Source organism: Balaenoptera ricei, chromosome 17, assembly GCF_028023285.1.
Source record: "Balaenoptera ricei isolate mBalRic1 chromosome 17, mBalRic1.hap2, whole genome shotgun sequence".
In the NCBI taxonomy this organism is placed as follows: Eukaryota; Metazoa; Chordata; class Mammalia; order Artiodactyla; family Balaenopteridae; genus Balaenoptera; species Balaenoptera ricei.
This window is the reverse complement of record NC_082655.1, coordinates 51,431,328-51,454,490: the sequence shown is the minus strand read 5'-3', so window position 1 is coordinate 51,454,490 and position 23,163 is coordinate 51,431,328. Positions and strand designations below refer to the sequence as shown.

Genomic DNA, 23,163 nt, shown 5'->3' with positions numbered 1-23,163 from the left:
AGAGTTCCTAGAGGACGACATTTTCATACAGATAATATTCAGTTCTGAAATTTGGACAGATCACCCCAATCTTGTCAGAGACTGAATGGAATCTGGTTTACGTTCCTTTTAAGATCCTGCTCCTAAGGCATAACTCTCTAGATGTCCCAATTGGAACATGTGGTGTTTACCAGAGTCTACCACCATTGACCGGTCTTATATTCTAATTTTTGTGTCCTTACTGCCACAAGCCAACTAAAAACTGTGTTCTGTGCTTCAGTGCCTTTTTTCTTGTCTCTTAGAATTTTATCCTGTTCATTTTATAAATTTGTCAAAAGCCTGAAGGGTACAAGAAAGTATTGGGGTTTACTTCTTGCTGTTTCCCTGTTCTCAGAAATCTTGGCCTCTCAATCATGGCTTCCTTCATATCCTCAAACTCCAATTTTTGGTTTCTATCTATATATAAGATTCATAAAAGTTCTCATGGTTTCTCTGCAGGCTAACATCAATTCTCTATCTAAAGTTTCAGAATTTTCAAAATGCCCAATTTTTACCTAGTATATAGGCTCCCCTTTCTCTTTTTGGTTCTTTTTTCACCAGGATCTTTTCTTCTCAAGTCCTAGATCTCCTGACAGCTCTCTGATATCTTTAAACACACACACACACACACACACACACACACACACACACATTATTTTATCTATCCTTTAACTCAGTGAGAACATTTGTCTACCAGGAGATCGACTATTATAGCCAAGGCATTTATATTTTCAACCACTCTTTTGATTTTGCCAGTGAGAAATAAAGACATTTTAAAATACTTCTGATAATTTAAATTCTAAGCATACTTTTTTGGACATAATTCTTTTCCTAAATTAACTCTAGGCTATTCTGACTCCAAATAATAAGTTCTTCACTTATAGCTGATTGTTCAGATTCTAACTTTTTGTACATCTCACGAGTTATTTTTCTCTGGATAAATTCCTATACATTCTCATAGTAAACACATCTTCCAATTTTATGGCTAGTCATATCTCTGTGAGTTCTTTTATAGCTTTTCAGACTTATCTCAGTATTTTTCTTCTTGATTGGGTCTAGGGCCCTTAAAATGTCACATGCTTCTCAATGCATTTTCTTCTTCAAATAATTTATGAAATAATGGGTCATAGAATTTATTCTAGGGTACCCCATTATTAAACATTCCCTTGTCATATGTGTAGCTATTTTTATATATTCTCCATATTTCCTATAGGTCATTCTATTTAAGCTCACAGTATTTCACACTTGTGTATTACCCAAAGACTCTAGTAAAAATATTTAGAAACAAAACTTTCATCTTTGTATATTTAGTCATCTTGTCTATTCTTTGTCCACATACTTATTTAATTTCCTTCTAAAAAACATGAGAAAAGCAGGGAATATGGCCAGTTCTCTACCCTCTTCTTTAATTGTTGATGTAAGCAGAAGAATCAAAGTTAATAACATTCCATTGTTTTATATACTCATCAATTAATGACTGAAAGTAACGTTAAGACTATTAGACAACTGCCCATATTTCAATTAGTAATCTGTATATGTATACTCCCTTATGTTTCATGTATTTATTATCTACAAAGTATTGTTATATTTCTTTGCCTTGAATTTTCTAGGTAATTTTTTAAATATCCTTCTTTTCCTTTGTACATAGCTGTTTCAGTTATTTTATGCCACTTCATAGATCTCCCCCAAAAGCAATGTGTTTAAACAACACTAATCCTTTATCATCTCTCATGGATTTTGTGGGCCAGAAATTTGTAAGAAACTTAGCTCCAAGTTGTGTCAATGTCTCTCATGAGGCTGCAATTAGATACTGGCTGGATCTGCATTCTTCTGAAAGGTTGACTGGACCTGGAGGGTCCACTTCTGAAGTGGCACACTCTCATAACTTGCAAATTGGTGTTGGTTATTGGTGGAGGTCCTTCTCCACCTGGGTCTCTCCACATGGCCTGGGTTTCTGTTAAACATGGTGATTGGGCTCTAAAGGCAAATATCTTGAGAAGGAATGAGGGAAGAAAGAGAGAGAGAGAAAGAGATATCTCACTAGCTCCAAGCAGAATCTATATGCTTTTTAGCACATAGTCTCAGAACACATAATCACATAGCATTACTTTCACCACATTCTATTCATTAGAAGTGATTCACTTAGGGGCCCATATTCATTGGGAGAGAAATGAAACTCCATGTTTCAAAGGGACAAGTGTCAAAGAATTTAAAAGCACCACAACAGCAAAATGTGCTTTAGTTAAACTCAAATTGTAATTTATTCAATTATGGAAACTTGGAAGATAAAATTAATCTGGTTTCCACTGTTGCTATGAATTCTATGGAATTAATTTTTGTAAGATACTGAATGTATAATTCTTTATAATATTTTTTATATATTTTTCAAAAGTCTTAATAAGACTTACTGTGTGAATTTCATAACATTTTGATTAGAAAGCACTGCTGCCTATGAACTCAGAAAACCAATTATTTCACATCAAAAAATTAAAAAAAGAAAATGGATAAAATACTGTCTGTTAAACCACATTCTATATTTGAAGAAATTAAGAAATATATTTTGCATATTATTATAGGGGGAAATTTTAAACAATGAAAAGACAAAGAATATATCATTTGAAAAATCATCAAAGTTGAAATATCATTGAGATCAAATAGTAACACTGGCCTTTCCCAACTTTTCAATAAAATGTTTGGATGGAACTGAAAAAATGTAATACAATACTGGGAAAATGACCTATGCCTGTCAATCTGGTACCCAAATAAAGGAAGGATACTCCCCATAGGCAAGCCAAATAGAGGGAGCCCCCTAATTCTTCCTCATGAAATAAGGGAGTTTTGCTCTCTCCCACTTCCTGTGGGAGAAAATCAGGTAAACTGCCAATATCCTTTCTATTTAAAGGTCTTTTACAAATTAATGAAATAATTCAGTAGAATGGTCCAATCAGAACAAAGGTGAGAAATAGCTAATGAACATTCACAAAACACATACAGTTGAATAATATGTACAAAAATATGTGCCATCTAGTATTAACAAAAATTATAAATGCATGAAATTACATTTTTACCTATTCAAATTGGTCAAGGTGAGAAATTAGGTGTTACTAGAGTTAAACTCAGGTGGGTAGCTTTGGGTGGTTTAAATTGCATGTTGTTCAGCTATCCTATATGGGTAGATGACCTGCATCCCCACTCACAAACTATGACCTTGGATTCAGTACTTAACACTTTGCACTTTACTTTCCTCATCTGTAATTTTTGGATAATAACAGACTATACATAATAGAGTTGCAATGAAATGAAAATTAAATGAAAATTCATCTATGGCATCTAACAGTGCTTAAAGTCCAGTATATAGTCTTATTTTATTTTTATTATCTTTATCATTATATCATATTTATTGTTATGCTCATGGTCAATAAATTGTATACTCTTACATACTGCTGGTAGTAGTGTTAAATGGTTCTTCATTTTTGAAAAATAACATAATAACAGATATAAACCCCCAGGGTCCTGAATAGAAATGGACAGAACAGTCAACTTGAGGGAAGGGTATGATGATAATGATCTCCTTCCTGCTGTCATTGCCCCAACCCCACCACCTTGAACTGAAGAGATAACGCTTGGGAAAGAATATGGTCAGGGTTGAAAATAAATCAGGGTGAGTCAGGTTAGTTTGACTTAAATAATATGAGTTGATAATAAACCCAGGTAATGGGAACTATTTCCCAATGCTTCTTCAATGATTCTTTTACTTTCTCCGGGTGACTTGCACCAGCTGACCTCAGGATAAAGTGTGAAGCGTTCTACTTGAAGTTATCTTATTACCTGATTAAAATGATTATTTTAAATATGTTGAGAAGATAAAAAATATGATCTATTGTGTCTGGAAATGCGTGTTGTAAGATATCTCTGGTTTGGTTTCATTTATTATGTAAGAATTCATTATGTTCTTAAGATACTAAAGTAAATGTGCTGTATATATTTGTGGACCGCAAATTTACAAATAAAAGAGTTAATGATTAAGACAAAGTTTGGTAGTCTGATTAGATAAAGGCTGGGTCTTGAGGGCTGAGTAGAATTTTATGATGGAAGGGGTGATGGGCATAAAACACATCCATTTTTTCCCAAAGGCAGGAATTCATGAGGAAACAATGAGTAAAAGTCAAAAATGAGGCAGAAAAGATCTGTGAATATAATTACATAAACTGATTTCAATTTAAGATACATGGTTATCTGTTAAGGCCAGGGAATTAAGTTGAAAGTTTAGGTAAATTTAAAAGTTTAAATTTCAACTAATTTATTTTTTCTGGATCTCCTTGCTGAGAAATAAACTGCAAAACAGAAATGAACATTACCCCTGCATGTTTCTATTAGGTAAAAAACATTAATACCACTCATCCAGCTAAAATTTTTGTAGATTCACTCCCACAAAAAGGACTCTAAGTGAAAAGTTTCATTAGGTAAAAAACTTTTATTTTAAGCCAGGGCTTTTTGTCACTGGTTTAATACGTAAACATAAAAATGTGTTTAATATACCATAAAATATATATTTTGTTGTTAATAAAATGTTCTAAATCATAGGTGTGTTCATGTTATTCTCTTGTTAAATCTAGTTTGGTGGATTCCAATGGGCCATAATAGAAATCGACTTCATCAACCTGTTACTAAATAATTTCAACAAATTAAATAAAACTGAACTTCATAGTTTTAGCTTATTACTAATGGTCACATTTAATTATCCCATTTTCTAGACCAGGGGTTTCAACTGAGGAATATTTTGCACTCCCCTTCCCCTAGTGGACAGTTGGGAAAGACTGGAGACAGTTTTGGCTGGAAGACGATTTTGGTTATTTACAATTGAGGTTGCTACTAGCATCTATGGATAGAGGCCAGGGATAATGCAATTAATATATAGGAAACTCCTCCCTGCTCCCCAAAATAATGGGTCCCAAAATTTCAATAGTGCTGAGGTTGAGAAATCCTGTTCTAGACCAACATGTCCTAATTATTTTACACTCTATGACTTTTTCCACATAGTTTCTTTGTCTTAATATTTTCTTCTTTCCATTTCTCTGTCAAAATTATAATTTTCCCTTAATTCTCTATTCAAACACATTTTTTTGCAGGAAAAGTTCTATTCAATGTTACTGGTATATTTGATTAGGATCAATAGTATTTTGGAGTTCTGTACTCTTAGCAAGACCCTTTCTAATAATATAATTCTGATTATGCAATATTTGATACAAGTAAAACAATATCGTTAACATATATGTAAATTATGAAGCATAGCATAATAATATAAACCTGAAAATCCATCATCCCAACTTAAAAATAAATTATTGCCAACTCCTTTACATCTACTTATATCTAGTCCATATTTCATTCCTCTGCTTCCCTTAGAATTAATCACTATTCTTAAAATTGTGATATCTTTCCCTTGCTTTGAAAAGCAATATATATGCCTGTGTCTGGTTTTGCTTCTTTATTTTTTTAAACAGCTTTATTGCAGTATAATTGTGTTACAATATTGTGTTAATTTCAGCTATATAACAAAGTGAATAAGCTACATGTATACATATATCCCGATATCCCCTCCCTCTTGTGTCTCCCTCCCACCACCCTATCCCACACCTCTGGGTGGTCACAAAGCACCGAGCTGATCTCCCTGTGCAATGCAGCTGCTTCCCATTAGCTATCTATTTTACATTTGGTAGTGTATATCTGTCAGTGCTACTCATTAACTTCGTCCCAGCTTAACCTTCCCCCTCCCCATATCCTCAAGTCCATTCTCTACCTCTGTGCCTTTATTCCTGTCCTACCCCTAGATTCGTCAGAACCCTTTTTTTTTTTTTTTACATTCCATTTATATGTGTTAGCATATGGTATTTGTTTTTCTCTTTCTGACTTACTTCACTCTGTATGACAGACTCTAGGTCCATCCACCTCACTACAAATAACTCAATTCGTTTCTTTTCATGGCTGAGTAATATTCCATTGTATATATGTGCCAAATCTTCTTTATCCATTCATCTGTCGATGGACACTTAGGTTGCTTCCATGTCCTGGTTATTGTAAATAGATCTGTGATGAAGATTGTGGTACATGACTCTTTTGAATTATGGTTTTCTCAGGGTGTATGCCCAGTAGTGGGATTTCTGGGTCATATGGTGGTTCTATTTTTAGTTTTTTAAGAAACCTCCATACTGTTCTCCATAGTGGTTGTATGAATTTACATTCCCACCAACAGTGTCAGAGGGTTCCCTTTTCTCCACACCCTCTCCAGCATTTATTGTTTGTAGATATCTTGAAGATGGCCATTCTAACAGGTGTGAGTTGATACCTCATTGTTGTTTTGATTTGCATTTTTCTAATGATTAGTGATGTTGAGCACCCTTTCATGTGTTTGTTGGCAATCTGTATATCTTCTTCAGAGAAATGTCTATTTAGGTCTTCTGCCCATTTTTTGGATTGGGTTGTTTGTTTTTTTGATATTGAGCTGCATGAGCTGCTTGTAAATTTTGGAGATTAATCCTTTGTCAGTTGCTTCATTTGCAAATATTTTCTCCCATTCTGAGGGTTGTCTTTTCATCTTGTTTATGGTTTTCTTTGCTGTGCAAAAACGTTTAAGTTCCATTAGGTCCCATTTTTTTTTTTCCATTTCTCTAGGAGGTGGGTCAAAAAGAATCTTGCTGCAATTTATGTCATAGAGTGTTCTGCCTATCTTTTCCTCTAAGAGTTTGATAGTGTCTGGCCTGACATTTAGGTATTTAATCCATTTTGAGTTTATTTTTGTATACGGTGTTAGGGAGTGTACTAATTTCATTCTTTTATATGTAGCTGTCCAGTTTTCCCAGTGCCACTTATTGAAGAGGCTGTCTTTTCTCCATTATATATCCTTGCCTCCTTTATCAAAGATAAGGTGACCATATGCACGTGGGTTTATCTCTGGGTTTTCTATCCTGTTCCATTGATCTATATTTCTGTTTTAGTGCCAGTACCATTCTGTGTTGTTTACTGTAGCTTTGTAATATAGTCTGAAGCCAGGAATCCTGATTCCTCCAGCTCCGTTTTTCTTTCTCAAGATTGCTTTGGCTATTCAGGGTCTTTTGTGTTTCCACACAAATTGTGAAATGTTTTGTTCTAGTTCTGTGAGAAATGCCATTGGAAATTTGATATGGATTGCATTGAATCTGTAGATTGCTTTTAGTAGTATGGTTATTTTCACAATGTTGATTCTTCCAATCCAAGAACATGGTATATCTCTCCATCTGTTTGTATCATCTTTAATTTCTTTCATCAGTGTCTTATAGTTTTCTGCATACAGGTCTTTTGTCTCCTTAGGTAGGTTTATTCCTAGGTATTTTATCCTTTTTGTTGCAATGGTAGGTGGGAGTGTTTCCTTAATCTCTCTATCAAGTTTTTCATCATTAGTGTATAGGAATGCAAGAGATTTCTGTGCATTAATTTTGTATCTTGCTACTTAACAAAATTCATTGATTAGCTCTAGGAATTTTCTGGTAGCATCTTTAGGACTCTCTATGTATAGTATCATGTCATCTGCAAACAGTGACAGTTTTACTTCTTCTTTTCTGACTTAGATTCCTTTTATTTCTTTTTCTTCTCTGATTACTGTGGCTAAAACTTCCAAATCTATGTTGAATAATAATGGTGAGCATGGGCACCCTTGTCTTTTTCCTGATCTTAGAGGAAATTATGTCAGTTTTGCACCACTGAGAACAATGTTGGCTGGGGGTGTCATATATGGCCTTTATTATGTTGAGGTAGGTTTCCTCTACGTCTGCTCTCTGGAGAGTTTATCATAAATGGTTGTTGAATTTTGTCAAAAGTTTTTTCGGCATCTATTGAGATTATCATATGGTTTTTATTCCTTAATGTGTTAATGTGGTGTATCACATTGTTTGATATGCGTATATTGAAGAATCCTTGCATTCCTGGGATAAACCCCACTTGATCATGGTATAAGATCCTTTTTATGTGCTGTTGAATTCTGTTTGCTAGTATTTTTTTGAGGATTTCAGCATGTATGTTCATCAGTGATACTGGCTTGTAGTTTTCTTTTTTTGTGTGACATCTTTGTCTGGTTTTGGTATCAGGGTGATGGTGGCCTCTTAGAATGAGTTTGGGCATGTTTCTTCCTCTGTTATATTTTGGAAGAGTTTGAGAAGGATGGGTGTTACCTGACCTCTAAAGGTCTGATAGAATTCACCTGTGAAGCCATCTGGTCCTGAGCTTTTGTTTGTTGGAAGATTTTTAATCACAGTTTCAATTTCAGTGCCTGTAATTGGTCTGTTTATATTTTCTATTTCTTCCTGGTTCAGTCTCAGATGGTTGTGCTTTGCTAAGAATTTGTCCATTTCTTCCAGGTTGTCCATTTTATTGGCATATAGTTGCTTAGTCTCAGTTGTTACTTCTCCTTTTCATTTCTAATTCTGTTGATTTGAGTCTTCTCCCTTTTTTTCTTGATGAGTCTGGCTAATGGTTTATCAATTTTGTTTATCTTCTCAAAGAACCAGGTTTTAGTTGTATTGATCTTTGCTATTGTTTTCTTCATTTCTTTTTCATTTATTTCTGATCTGATCTTTATGATTTCTTTCCTTCTGCTAACTTTGTTTTTTTGTTGTTGTTGTTCTTCTTCTTTCTCTAATTGCTTTAAGTGTAATATTTGGTTCTTTGAAATTTTTCCTGTTTCTTTTTTTTTGTTTGTTTGCTAGCTTCCATGTGATTTTAATTAATTAATTTATTTATTTATTTTTGCTGTGTTGGGTCTTCGTTTCTGTGTGAGGGCTTTCTTTAGTTGTGGCAAGTGGGGGCCACTCTTCATCGCAGTGTGTGGGCCTCTCACTATCGTGGCCTCTCTTGCCGCAGAGCACAGGCTCCAGACGTGCAGGCTCAGTAGCTGTGGCTCACGGGCCCAGCCGCTCCACGGAATGTGGGATCTTCCCAGACCAGGGCTCGAACCCATGTCCCCTGCATTGGCAGGCAGATTCTCAACCACTGCGCCACCAGGGAAGCCCCTCTTGTTTCTTAAGGTACAATTGTATTGCTATAAACTTCCCTCTAGAACTGCTTTTGCTGTGTCCCATAGGTTTTGGGTCATCGTGTTTTCATTGTCATTTGTTTCTAGGTATTTTTTGACTTCTTCTTTGATTTCTTCAGTGATCTCTTGGTTATTAAGTATTGTATTGTTTAGCTTCCATGTGTTTGTATATTTTACAGTTTTTTTCTTGTAATTGATACTTAGTCTTATAGCACTGTGGTTGGAAAAGATACTTGATACAATTTCAGTTTTCTTCAGTTTACCAAGGCTTGATTCATGACCCAAGATATGATCTGTCCTGGGGAATGTGCCATGAGCACTTGAGAAGAAAGTGTATTCTGTTTTTTTGGATGGAATGTCCTATAAGTATCAATTAAGTCCATCTTGTTTAATATGTCATTTAAAGCTTAGGTATCCTTATTTATTTTCATTTTGGATGATATGTCCATTGGTGAAAGTGGGGTGTTGGAGTCCCTTACTATTATTGTGTTGCTGTCAATTTCCCTCTTTATGGCTGTTAGCATTTGCCTTATGTATTGAAGTGCTACTATATTGGTTGCATAAATGCTTTTAATTGTTATACCTTCTTCTTGGATTGACCCCTTGATCATTATGTAGTGTCCTTCTTTGTCTCTTGTAAGAGTCTTTATTTTAAAGTCTATTTTGTCTGATATGAGAATTGCCACTCCAGTTCTCTTTTCATTTCCACTTGCATGGGATATCTTTTTCCATCCCCTCACTTTCAATCTGTATGTGTCCCTAGGTCTGGAGTGTAGACACCATATATATGGGTTTTGTTTTTGTATCCATTCAGCCAGTCTATGTCTTTTGGTTGGAGCATTTAACCCATTTATATTTAAGGTAATTATCAATATGTATGTTCCTATTATCATTTTCTTGTTTTGTTTTTGTTATTGTAAGTCTTTTCCTTTTCTTGTGTTTCCTGCCTAGAGAAGTTCCTTTAGCATTTGTTGTAAAGCTGGTTTGGTGGTGATGAATTCTCTTAACTTTTGCTTGTCGTTAAAGTTTTAATTTCTCCTTCGAATCTGAATGAAATCCTTGCTGAGTAGAATAATCTTGGTTGTAGGTTTTTCCTTTCATCACTTTAAATATGTCCTGCCACTCCCTTCTTGTTTGCAGAGTTTCTACTGAAAGATCAGCTGTTAGTTAACCTTATGTGGATTCCCTTGTATGTTATTTGTTGCTTTCCCTTGCTGTTTTTAATATTTTTTCTTTGTTTTTAATTTTTGATAGTTTGATTAATGTGTCTCAGCATGTTTCTCCTTGGATTTATCCTGTATGGGACTCTCTGCATTTCCTGGACTTGACTGACTATTTCTTTTCCCATGTTAGGGAAGTTTTCAACTATAATCTCTTTAAATATTTTCTCAGATCTTTTCTTTTTGTCTTCTTCTTCTGGGACCCCTATACTTCGAATATTGGTGCATCTAATGTTGTCCCAGAGGTCTCTGAGACTGTCCTCAATTCTTTTCATTCTTTTCTCTTTATTCTGCTCTGCAGTATTTATTTCCACTATATTATCTTCCAGGTCACTTATCTGTTCTTCTGCCTCAGTTATTCTGCTATTGATTCCTTCTAGAGAATTTTTAATTTCATTTATTGTGTTGTTTATCATTGTTTGTTTGCTCTTTAGTTCTTCTAGGTCCTTGTTAAATGTTTCTTTTATTTTCTCCATTCTATATCCAAGATTTTGGGTCATCTTTACTATTATTACTGTGAATTTATTTTTGGGTAGACTGCCTATTTCCTCTTCATTTGTTTGGTCTGGTGGGTTTTTACCTTGCTCCTTCATCTGCTGCATATTTCTCTGTCTTCTCATTTTGTTTAACTTACTGTGTTGGGGTCTTCTTTTTAACACTGTGTTGGGGTCTCCTTTTTAACACTGTGTTGGGGTCTCCTTTTTGCAGGTTCGTAGTTCCTGTTTTGGTGTCTATGCATATTTTGGAAGTTATGCACTGCTTAAAGTTTTTTTTTTAATTTATATTAATTAATTAATTAATTTATTTATTTATTTATTTATTTTTTATTGTTTGTTGTTCACAGTTTATTATGCTTGTTTACCAGAATATAAGATTAATTCCTTAACCTTATTGTTAAACTATATAAGAATCTTAGAGTATTTCAATATTGATCTCTCCTTCCCTGGTTTTCATGTAGTTATTTTTCAGTAAGCGTCTCCTGTCTCTTTTTAGTTGTACAGATTACACATTACTATTATTTCATAAATGAAATATTTATTAATTTCTTTGATCAAAATTTTATCTAAGATTGTTATAGGGTTATTTTGTCAAGTGTTAGAAAGTCTTTTAGAGTTGTTAACTGAATTGCCATTTGTCTAATTTTTTATCCTTTTAAATTTTCTATTTCATCTTAACTTCTGAAAGATAGTTTTGTTGGATAATTCTAGACCGATAGTTATTTTTCCTGAGCATTTCAAAAGATTTCATTGTTACTGGAGATCCTTATTGTCTGGGGAATTTCCTGGCTAGTTATAGGTGAAGTGTGCTTTCCATCTATATGTTTTGAAAATCTTTTCTTTGTCTTTGGTAACTCGCATTTACTCTAAAGTGTGTGTGTTTGTGTGTGTGTGTGAATTTATGATGTTTTGAATAAATTGGGATTCCATCTGTGGATTTACACTTTTATTTCTAGGTAATTATCAATTAGCATACCTTCAGATAGTGCTTCTTTTCTTATCTTTTTTTTTTTTTTTTGTGATTCTCTCTTTCTGGGATTCCAATTGTATTTATATTAGATCTTTTGTTCTATTTTCCTTATCTCTTAATCTTTCTTTCGTATGCTTCATCCTTTTTACTCTCCATACTATGAGTTGTGGATTTATTTAAATCTATCTTATTATTCACTGTCTTCAGCTAATTTTAGTCTGCTGTTTAACCTACCCATTATTATTATATTTTATTCTTACTATTACATTTTTAGGTTTTATTTTTCAGCTCTTCTTCATCTTTTTAAATGATATCTTGTTTCTTGTTCATTTCTGTGATTTCGTCTCTCCTTTTTAGAGCTATCACACCCTGAAATTTTATGTATTTTAAATTTATAATTTCAGTAACTTAAATTCCTGGGGAATAATCTCTTTTTTAAAGCAGACTCTCATTCAATATGCTTGATTTCCTTTTATGTTTAGTAATCTTTACATTTACATTATATCTATCTATGAAAAAAATCTGAGAGCCTAAAGCCAGTATGTTTCTGCTAGAGAGAACATGTATTCACTTATACTGGGATCTGAGTGTGTATGTAGTGGTGGGTGATATTATGAAGCTTGGATCATATTGTCTATATCCAAGTGCTTGTATTTTAATATAGAATCTTCAGATTCACTTTGTCCCTGACCTAAACCTTGGTCTTTGCTTTTCACATGTGCAGGTTACTCAAAACTCTAGTTTCAGTTCATTGTTTTCCTGATACTTTGAAGATATTATTTGCTGAATGTGATGCCATCTACTCAGTTAAATGTATGCTTCCTTGATTAGTTATTTAGTAATAAGAAGGATCTTTGAAATATCTACTCCTCCAAAAGCATGTATTTCAAGAGTGTTCTTTTAAAACTACTATTATGATACTTCTCACAGTCAGTATTTTAGTATTATAAATAATTGTATTATGTCTCTATCCTAGATTGTAAAAAATCTTCTTTTAAAATGGTGTGGATTATTAATATTTTTATTGGGATCTTATGTAATGCTTAGTCTTTCCCTTGGGTTCCTACTATACGAAGTAGAGATTTCTACCATATTACTAATATCCTAATGATCAATGAAATATTTGTTGAAGGGAGAGTGTATGAAAATACAGTAATATTAGTAGACCTCTATGCTAATGTTATATTTTATATAAATGCTGAATATTTACTCCACAATTTCCTTCTACCTTTATATTATTACCAAATCACAAGAAAGTATCACTCAGAACACATATGATTTCTAAAATAAAGATCATTTATATAGAAATATTTTAAAACCACAGATGAAGTTTAATATTAAAAAGAGCAAGGAAGCTTTAGAATATAGAAGAATATTATGTGTAATTTTTTCCATCATTTTTAGCAATTAGCATAGCAAAGGTTAAAAAACACACAAAATGATTAACCTTGTATTTTGGCCTCTGAGGAGATCCTGTATTTCTTTTTTCTGCCTTTTGGTTAATGGGATCTTGTTTTTACTTGTAGGATGTATTTATTTATGGATCTGATTTGGTAATTTTGCAATGAATGCAATGACTCCTTTCGAATTGCATACTACTGTCATACTTTAAAAGACTTTTCTAATATGCATTTGCTTACTTAGTTTGCTTTAATTTTTTACTCTTCCTTCTTTTGGAAGAATCTTACTTCTTACACTGGAGCTATCTATAGGTGTTCTAATATCTATCCTTGAATTTCACATCATTTTATCTTATTACGTTTTCCTGAAAATGCTTACCAAGATTTTCTTCCACATGACAGATTCAGTTTTTAAAGCAATAATAGGTTTTATTTTCCTGTTCCATAGAGAGACTTTATGGGTATTTTGAGTTGTTTCCAATATTGACTTTCTGGTTCACTAGATAAAATATTTTCAGCAATCAGCTTTTCTCCTGAATCTTCCAGTAGTTTTTTCAGTATCCTTTTAGTGGTATCATTTTTTGTTACTAACTAGGTAAACTTAAGCAAGTTACCAAACTTTCTGTGCCTCTATTTCCTTGCAAAGTGGAAATAATTACACTATCTTCCTTATAAATTTGTTGTGAGGAATAAATGAGTTAAATAGATAAGCTGAATTTTAAATAATTTCAATTAAATTTGGCTTCTATTAGTATTTATTTTTCACTGTTTTCTTCTTTACGCAACTTTGAATGAGACTGACAATAACCAGCAGAGAGAGTTTTTAAATCATTTCTTGATTTCCCTACCTTTCTTCATATTGGCCAAATAACCATTTCAATTGAAACCTGGAGAAAGGCTGATATTCTATAGTCTTAGGTCAATTTCCATTGTTCAGGGCAAATGCATTTAGCATAGCCTTGCCTAACAGAGATAGAACCTTCCCCTCTTGGTCTCTTGTAGACCAACTCTTTTGTTCTCTGATGCATCCAGTTAATGGCAAAGTATAATTTCCACTGTTAATTGCAACATGGGCGATTTCTGCTACTGCTTTGCTACCTAATCAACAGACTGTGGAGGAGGTAAGTCGTGGCAATATTTGATTAAAAACGAAGAAGTGAGTTATAAATTAAATGTGAGAACAATTAGTTGATAGTTTTGTTGTGTTTAAAATATAAGGAAATTACTAAAATGGTAGAATGCCAGGTTTTGTAATGGTATGGTTGTAACACTGCAAAAAACAATTGCACAAAACTAAGGTAGAAATTCATTAATGGTCTTGATAATTTAGTCAATAAAAAAACTATCAAATTATTAACACCAACCAACTGCATTTTTTTCAAAAACTTAAGGACATTATTTTTCTATATTAATAAACTAACTAATGGTTAAATTTGAAAATTGCACTTCATTGTGCTTGGTTGTCTACCTAGATTTAAGGATAGATACTCTATAAGAAGATGGATTAGAAAGATAATTCCTACACATACTATATAAGGAGAGGAATGACAGAAGGTAAATAATGATCAATAGGTTAAAATCTGCATTAAGGCAAATTATGGTTAAGCAGCTTACCCACAGATGTAGAGTAGTATATCTAATATCAATCTAGCATTGTTTTTACCTCACAACTTATTGGTGTGGCAGACACTGACTAGTTGCTCATCAAACCTGGTCATATATCTGGAGAAAACCATAATTCAAAAAGATACATACATCCCAACATTCATTTAGGCACTATTTACAATAGCCAGGTCATGGAAGCAACCTAAATGTCCATCAACAGATGAATGGATAAAGAAGATGTGGTGCATATATACAATGGAATATTACTCAGCCATAAAAAAGAACAAAATTGTGTCATGTGCAGAGACGTGGATGGACCTAGAGACTGTCATACAGAGTGAAGTCAGAAAGAGAAAAATAAATATCGTATATTAACATATATTTGTGGAATCTAGAAAAATAGTATAGATGAACTTATTTGCAAAGCAGAAATACAAACATAGACATAGAGAACAAATGTATGCATACCAAGGGGGAAGAGGGGGTGGGATGAACTGGGAGATTGGGATTGACATATATACACTACTATGTATAAAACAGATGACTAATGAGAACCTACTGTATAGCACAGGGAACTCTACTCGGTGCTCTGTGGTGACCTAAAAGGGAAGAAAATCCAAAAAAGAGGGAATATATATATATATATATATATATATATATATATATATATATGGCTGATTCACTTTGCTGTACAGCAGAAACTAACGCAACAGTGTAAAGCAACTAAACACCAATAAAATTAAATAAATAAATAAATAAAGCTTTTGAAAGATATGGTACATATATACAATGGAATATTAGCCAAAAAAAAAAAAAAAAAAAAAAAGAACGAAATAATGCCATTTGCAGCAACATGGATGGACCTAGAGATTGTCATACTGAATGAAGTAAGTCAGACAAAGACAAATATCATATTATATCGCTTATATGTGGAATCTAAAAAAAGGGTACAAATGAACTTATCTATGAAACAGAGTTACAGATGTAGAAAACAAACTTATGGTCACCAGGGGGTAAGTGGGGGGAGGGATAAATTGGGAGATTGGGACTGACGTATGCACACTACTATATATAAAATAGATAACTAATAAGGACTTACAGTATAGAACAGGGAACTCTACTTAATACTCTGTAATAGCCTATATGGGAAAAGAATCTAAAAAAGAGTGAATATATGTATACGTTTAACTGATTCACTTTGTTGCACACCTGAAACTAACACAACATTATAAATCAACTATACTGCAATTAAAAAAAAATAAGCCTTCTCTAGCTTTCTTTATGATTAGATGTGGCCATATGATTGAATTCTAGTTAGTGGAACTTGGGGAGGAATAATATTTACTGCTTGCAGGTCTGGCATATAAGCAAATGAGCAAAACTACCTTGGTTCGCTCAGCTGCTGTCTGGATGTTTATGCCTGAGGAAACTCTGAAAATCATGTCTTGATGATGGCTGAGCCTCCATTTTTCTGGGTCTCTGGCTGAGTGAGTGGACAGTCCCTCTGCCCCACCACATGAGCAAGAAATAAAATTCTATTGTGTTAAGCCATTGAAATGTCTGGCTCTGTTTCTGCTCTATGTTACATGTATTTTAATGTTCATGACCCATCTATATACTTTAATAAAACTGATATAATGTAATAATATTTTGAGTGTGATGACATCAATTCATCTGCTATTCTCTAATTGGACACAAAGATCTAAAAATACATAACCAAGTAGAGACTGCATAGTAATCATATGAAACAACATAATTGAGAGTTTTTGAAAAAGTAAAGACTATCAAATTTTAGGTCACCAGCCTAGTGAAATGAAATAAACTCAGTGAAATGAAGTTTATTCCAGGAAGGAAGGAAGGAAGGAAGGTTTTTAAAAACAAACAAAAAACCTCTATCATAGTTTTCAAATCCAAATTACTTTAGAAAGTTTTGGTAAAGCATCATAAGGTAATAACTGTGTGGCAGACAGCTAATATTTTTACAATGTAAAATCTCAATAAATACTCTGGTTTTAAGGATGGGTTAAAGTCCTTGACTGTCCAGTCATATCAAGTTCTTCCCGTATTTTCAAAAAGTGCAAGACAGATTGATACAGACAATATTGCCACAGACTGCAGCACTTCTAGGACTCTTGGTAATAACTGTTTGGCAACTAACCCTTCTTGTTCTCAAAGATCAAAGTCCAAAACGTGCAGGCATCTGAAAAATATTATATAGCAGATCCAGCTGCAAAATGAGCATAAAAATTGGGGAGGTGACAGACAGCTTGCTAAGGCCTAGGTTTGCCTCTTGGTAAACTTGTATTTGCACACCAATGACAAAATCTCTCTTACAGAAAGTTAACTCTCCCTGGTTTGCATAAATCATGTCCATTGACTCAAGCATTATATCATGAAGATATTTAATTTAAACTTGGTCTATTCAAAGAATTTGTGGGCTTGGATGTAGAATTTGACCGTTTCACATTTAATGATTATATTAGTTTGTATTCTCCAGAGAAATACAATCAGTAGGATATATATGGCTATATTAGAGTAGATTTATTATAGGAATTGGCTCATGAGGTTATGGAGGCTAAGAAGTCCCGCTATCTGCTGTCAGTAAATTGAAGAACCAGGAAACCTGATGGTTTATTCAGTTTGAGTCCAAAGGCCCAAGAACCAGGAGTTCTGAAGTACAAAGTCAGGGAAAGATGCAGGTGCCATATCAAGAAGGGAGACAGAATTCACCCTTTCTCTTTTGTTCTATACTGGCCCTCAATGAATTGGATCATGCCTGCCCACATGGGTGAAGGAAGATCTACTTTACTCAGTCTACCAAATCAAATGCTAATCTCTCCCAGAAACACCCCACAGGCAAATCCAGAAATAATATTTTACCAGTAATCTGGGCATCCCTTAGACCAATCAACTTGACACATAAAATTAACTATCATAATGATGCGATAGATTTAAGGATTTTGATGTCTCATCATCATTGCTCTCTCCTTAGTTTTTGGATAGACTGCCACAACAGCTCTGAGCACCCCATGATCACCTTCTGACTTTAGGCAGTGACCTTTACAACAACAAACAGAGGCAAGGCAATGCATTCTTTTTGTTAATAGAATAGTTAATAGAACTACATAGGAAAATAAGATATGCATCTGGATATTTCTCTTGTCATAGTTTTATATATTATTTTAATAGATAACTTTTTGCTTGGCAATTATCAATTTGGAATCCTCTGTGGTAGATTACTTGTCTAATTAGAAAGAATCTTTGTGGTAAGTTTGTGTTTACATTGACATTACCATTTAAACTTTATACAGTAGCCAAGGAAACAATATGATAATCATGCTCAAAATGAATCTTAACATTTTGCTAGATTTAAATTTTCTAACACACATTCGGGCAATGTATACTTTTTAAAAAACCATATCACTGTAACATTTTCTGTTTAGAATTACTATGCAGATGTTTTGCTTATCCACTCCTTAAAGGAAAAAAAAAAAAAAAATCTTGGAGCAAAAATGGCATTCTATTTACTAAGGGGGTGTGTGTGTGTGTGTGTGTGGTGTACTTATTTATTTTAATGTAAGTATTGTGTAATCTTCTTAATGAGCATTAGCTTAAGCTTTCAAAAGGTATCATGACTATAAGCAAATTGATAGGAAAGTGGATAACAATGAATTAAGGATTACTGGCAGACTAAGACACTGTTTTATCTCTTTTGAGGCAGACAGAATTCAAATTGCCTTCATTAGGTGAGCAATATGATGTGGAAAATGAGCTGGGTACTTATCAAGAGGCTCTGTCATTTGCATTTTTGCTAAACTTTCAAGCTTCTCTGTTTTCTAGATGCTTAAGAGTTCTGAGTAGGACAGAAAGAAAAAATTTCAGGGAAGTAAGCCAAGGGGCATTGGAGGACTAGATTAAAGAAACAAAAAGGTTTATCAGTGAAGATGTCAGAATTGTGCCTGTATATTTGTGATACAAAAAGACAGTCTTACAGAAAGGATCTAGGATGTACAAATGCATTAATTCTCCACACATTCAACAGTACCACAACAAAGCTAGAGGCTTTTCCTTTGATAAACGATCAGTACTTCATATGACATTACCATAGCTGCCCTGTTGCTAGTTAAAAGTCTGAATTTCAATTAAGCAATAAATCTTTATGGTATTACATCTTGAACAGTTAACTTTTCCTTTAATCTTCTACAATTCTGAACACTTTTATTTTGCAGAATCATTTTCTTTAAGCTCATTCAAAAGGAAAAATATTCTTATTGGACCAGTAGAGAAATATTTTCATCCAAATGAAACACTAAATGTTAAATAATTTTTGTTTAGGTTTTTAATAAATGCATATGTAAAAAAATTATTATACTTCTACAGTATAAGTTAAAAGGCAATCAAATGTATTAATACATAATCTGAGTTAAAAGTCCATCGACTTGATTGTACACATTTAGCTCCTATGTCCCATTTCTGAATTCTTTCCCACATATATATTCCTTGAAAGACTTCTTAAATCACAAAAAACAAATAAACATTAATAGTACCTATAATACTCAAATCAGTGGAAAAATTCTTATTTCCTGTGTCACTTCAAATGTCCCTATAGATATTTTTAGAACTTATTTTTAAAAAGTATTGGTTAATGCCTAAAAAAGTACAGCTAATAGAGGATACATTTAAAGGATTTGTGCAGCTTTCTTGACCATTTTAATATTTTAAGAGAAAATATAGGCCATTTAATAGGCACCATCTCCTTCATATAGAATTTTAAAACAATTTTAAATTTATGAGGCCACAAAGCCAAATTAACACAACTTCAAAGCTACAAATTTAAAGTATCTTCAACAATTAGACCCATTATTGGAATAAAATACAATTTTCTCTGTTCAGAAGTTTAGAAGAAAATCTTTCCCTTGGAAGCAAATGCAGTTATGCCTATGTCAGCAAAATTCTACCATTATAAGTGCTACTTTTCTCAATTAGTTAAAATGCAAATATTTTTCCATTATTTAAAACAATTTTAACAATTGACTTGAAGAAGTCTGAAATACTTCATTTGAATTCCTGTGTGATATTGATAAAAATAAATACATTTAATTTTAAATGAATTATGCATCAAACAAGTATGGGCCAACTATCATGTTGCAGATATTTTATTATTAGACACTCAGCTATACAGTAAGTTAAACATGCCTGAATAGAAAGCACTTCTCCTTACAAGGTCCCCAGCCCTGCAATACAAGGTAAAGAATGAAATCAAGTACACAGTATGTTAGAAGGTTCTCGAGCTACTGAACATTTAGCCAAGAATGTACATCCGTTTGACTCCAAAGTATCTGGCTTTCATTCCACTATAGTGAATCCTCCCAACATAGTTGCCATTAGTCTCCAAACCAGTTCTTAAAAATGAAATCATAATTTTATATTATAGTAAATACACCTATTAATAACAATACAAAAGATCATTTTGGTCAATACTAGATATTTTATTTCCTTTTGGAAAACATGAACAGTTATTTATTATATTTTCTTTCTTTGAAAATTAATGTTATTTCAAGTTTAACTCAACTAATTCATTCTATCCATAATGTGTTTGAATCCTACATGCTCTAAAAATGCGAGACTATTACACTAATCCAGCTAACTAAACCTTCTAAGGAACTAACAAAGCTTAATTTGACAGCTGGGCTTAACTCATCAAGGAGGAATTAAGAGTTTTATTAGCTGATTAGTTGTCATTAAACAATGCACACTTGCATTTTCAACATTCTACTGGGGTGAAAAAGTAAAATATTTAAGTATTGATTACAAGAATTATGGGAGATGGCGACTTAAGTATCTTATAACTCTAGAATCCTATAATTCTGTGAATATTTTTTAAACACAAAATTGTTCCCTAGGAAGAAACACATGCTTCTTATATCAAGTAATGATACTTTTAGCTGTTGAGTTTTTAATTTTTACATTATTTTTGCATATCAGAATAACTATAAGGATTAGAAAACTGATAGATATGTTGGAATAGATTTGCAAGAATCTGGTTTCTATAAAGATATCATACAAGAATGTCAGATTAGGAGACCAAGGAAATGATGAGACAAAAGAGAAGGAGAAAAGTTTTACAGATTAGAAAGGTTATAATGGAAAAAAATAAACAGAAAAGATATGGTAGAAGCTATACCACCAATGTCAATCAGGGTTAAGTTTCAAGTGGAAACACTGGAATTAAGTGTAAAAAAATAGCACAGTTTACTTAATGCATGTCCCATGACTTGAATACTCTAGAAACTTTTAAATGACTCTTTATAGAAAACAAAATTCACTTTAAAGCATTTATAGAATACACTGTAAAGTTCTAATCTTTAATCAAAAGCCACATGAAAAACTATTATTGTCTATTGACTTGTACAAATTCTTGTTCTAAAATGTTATAAAAAGCCTCATGTATTTTTTGGTACTCTTAAAAACAAATTATTTGTTTAGTTTAAGTTTATAAATTAGTAAATCACTTGGGCATCCAAAAATAAAAATAGAAGTATTTACAATGAAAAAAACTATGCACTTACCATCATGATTAGGATTTCCTAGTGTCCATGGCTCATCTGAGTCAAAATGAGTATCTCCCCCAATTCCTGGTCCAGGGAAATAGGCATGTGCCAAAAACCCTCCCTCTCCATCAAAGGGAGAACTGTCTCCATGAAAGCCAGATGCAAAAATGATGGTTATATCCACATCACGTTTGCCATTTTCTAATTCACTGTAGGGAACTTCTTCAAACGTCAGAGGAGTTACATTCTGCCACACATCAAAGGCACGACGAATAGCTTTACGGGTTTCAGGGTCTCCTACTTTTGGAGTTACGTTCTTTATACTGAAATTTAGAAAAAAGGATAATCAGTATGGCTTTATTATATATAATCTGACTTATTATAGATTGATTTATTACATATTTTCCTCTATTCAGTTGAGTAAAAAATTAGAAAAAAGTCTCATATTAAGTAGGGAAGAAATTAATTCTTTCTCTCTCTATAGCTAGATTTCCCTGTGCTGGGTCATTTAACTCTCAGCAATATAGTACTCATCTACCAAGGCTATAAATGAGAAGATCTCTGCAGAATGGTTAACACTGGGGTAATTAGATCAATCAGTCACTTTGTCTCCTGAACAACAATAGAAAGGCAGCTTTGCCAAATGATCAAACAGGTGCAGCAGTTTCAAGCTGAAATAAAAAATTCAATTTCTGTCTGGTAATAATTACTTTTAGGGGCACAGTATTTTGTGCACACATGCTACTTTCAAACAATGTCTTTATGCTCTTATCCATGAACAACAAGTCAGTGGACACAAAGTTATTTCTCAGTTTTTAAAGAAAAGGTCATTTAATTACAGTTCCTGATATTCGATTGCTTTCTTATATACTTATTATTTCTAGTCAAAATAAAACAATGAGGGTGAATAGCTTTTTAATACAAATATTTAACAGTTATATGAATTTAAAGAAGTAACTTGGACATTATTAGCTTATTCGTCTTGAGGTTAATAACAAATGGAAAAAGATATAAGTATTTTTCTCTAGCACTGATCAGATATTTCTCTTTTATCACTTATTTTTCTATTTTTTTTTAAATAGAACATAAATGAAACAAATTTATGTATATGTAAGTATTTTATATTGTGGTAGTATAAGTTCATACTATCTTTGTGAAAAGTAATGAGTAAATTTCACAGGAGTTATAACTAAGTTTCAGACCACTTCAACCAATAATCTTACACCCGTGAATCCATGAATTTCACTAAGGGACTGTCTTAATGCATAGGAGGGTATAATATTCAGGTGAATATTATTATTTTATTATTGTAATGCATTTTTATTATTGCAGTGCAATAATGAAAGAGAATTGGAGGCTAGATGATATACAAATCATGGTGTCTCGATTGCATGCCATAATATACACAGGATTTGAAATTTGAAAGAGCAAAATTTGATTTTGCTATTTTAAAGCTATTTAGCTGTATGTAAAAATATTTAAGATATAATTTCTGGTGGAAAAATAATATGCAGATTATATTTTTCACACAATTGTAACTATGTCAGGATAATTACAAACATTAGGCAGGGATCATACTGACATAATAATAATGGAATTAATTACTATGAGCCAGGCAAGCATTTCACAATATCTTATATACTCCCTGAGTAACCCAGTGAGATGGACATGTATACCTATCCTACAAAGCAAGAAGTTGAGATTTAGAGGAATTTAAAGAAAATTTAGAAGGGCAGAGCTAGTTTTTCATCCCAAACATTCTCACTCAAGAATCAGTTATATTAAATTCTAAGCTAGGCCACACATCTAAAACAAGGTTTTCACTATTTTCTAATACATAT

At 32.9% G+C, this 23,163-nt stretch overlaps 1 protein-coding gene across 5 annotated transcripts in view; it reads right to left on the bottom strand.

Moving 5' to 3' along the window:
• The window catches only part of MMP16 (matrix metallopeptidase 16), a 336,548-nt gene that overhangs the window by 129,421 nt on the left and 183,964 nt on the right, over positions 1–23,163 (bottom strand). For all 5 annotated transcript variants that reach the window (XM_059901702.1, XM_059901703.1, XM_059901700.1 and 2 more), the window contains one exon: positions 21,341–21,645. In XM_059901702.1, coding sequence (XP_059757685.1) covers positions 21,341–21,645 — 305 coding nt within the window. The remainder of the gene's footprint in view (positions 1–21,340; positions 21,646–23,163) is intronic.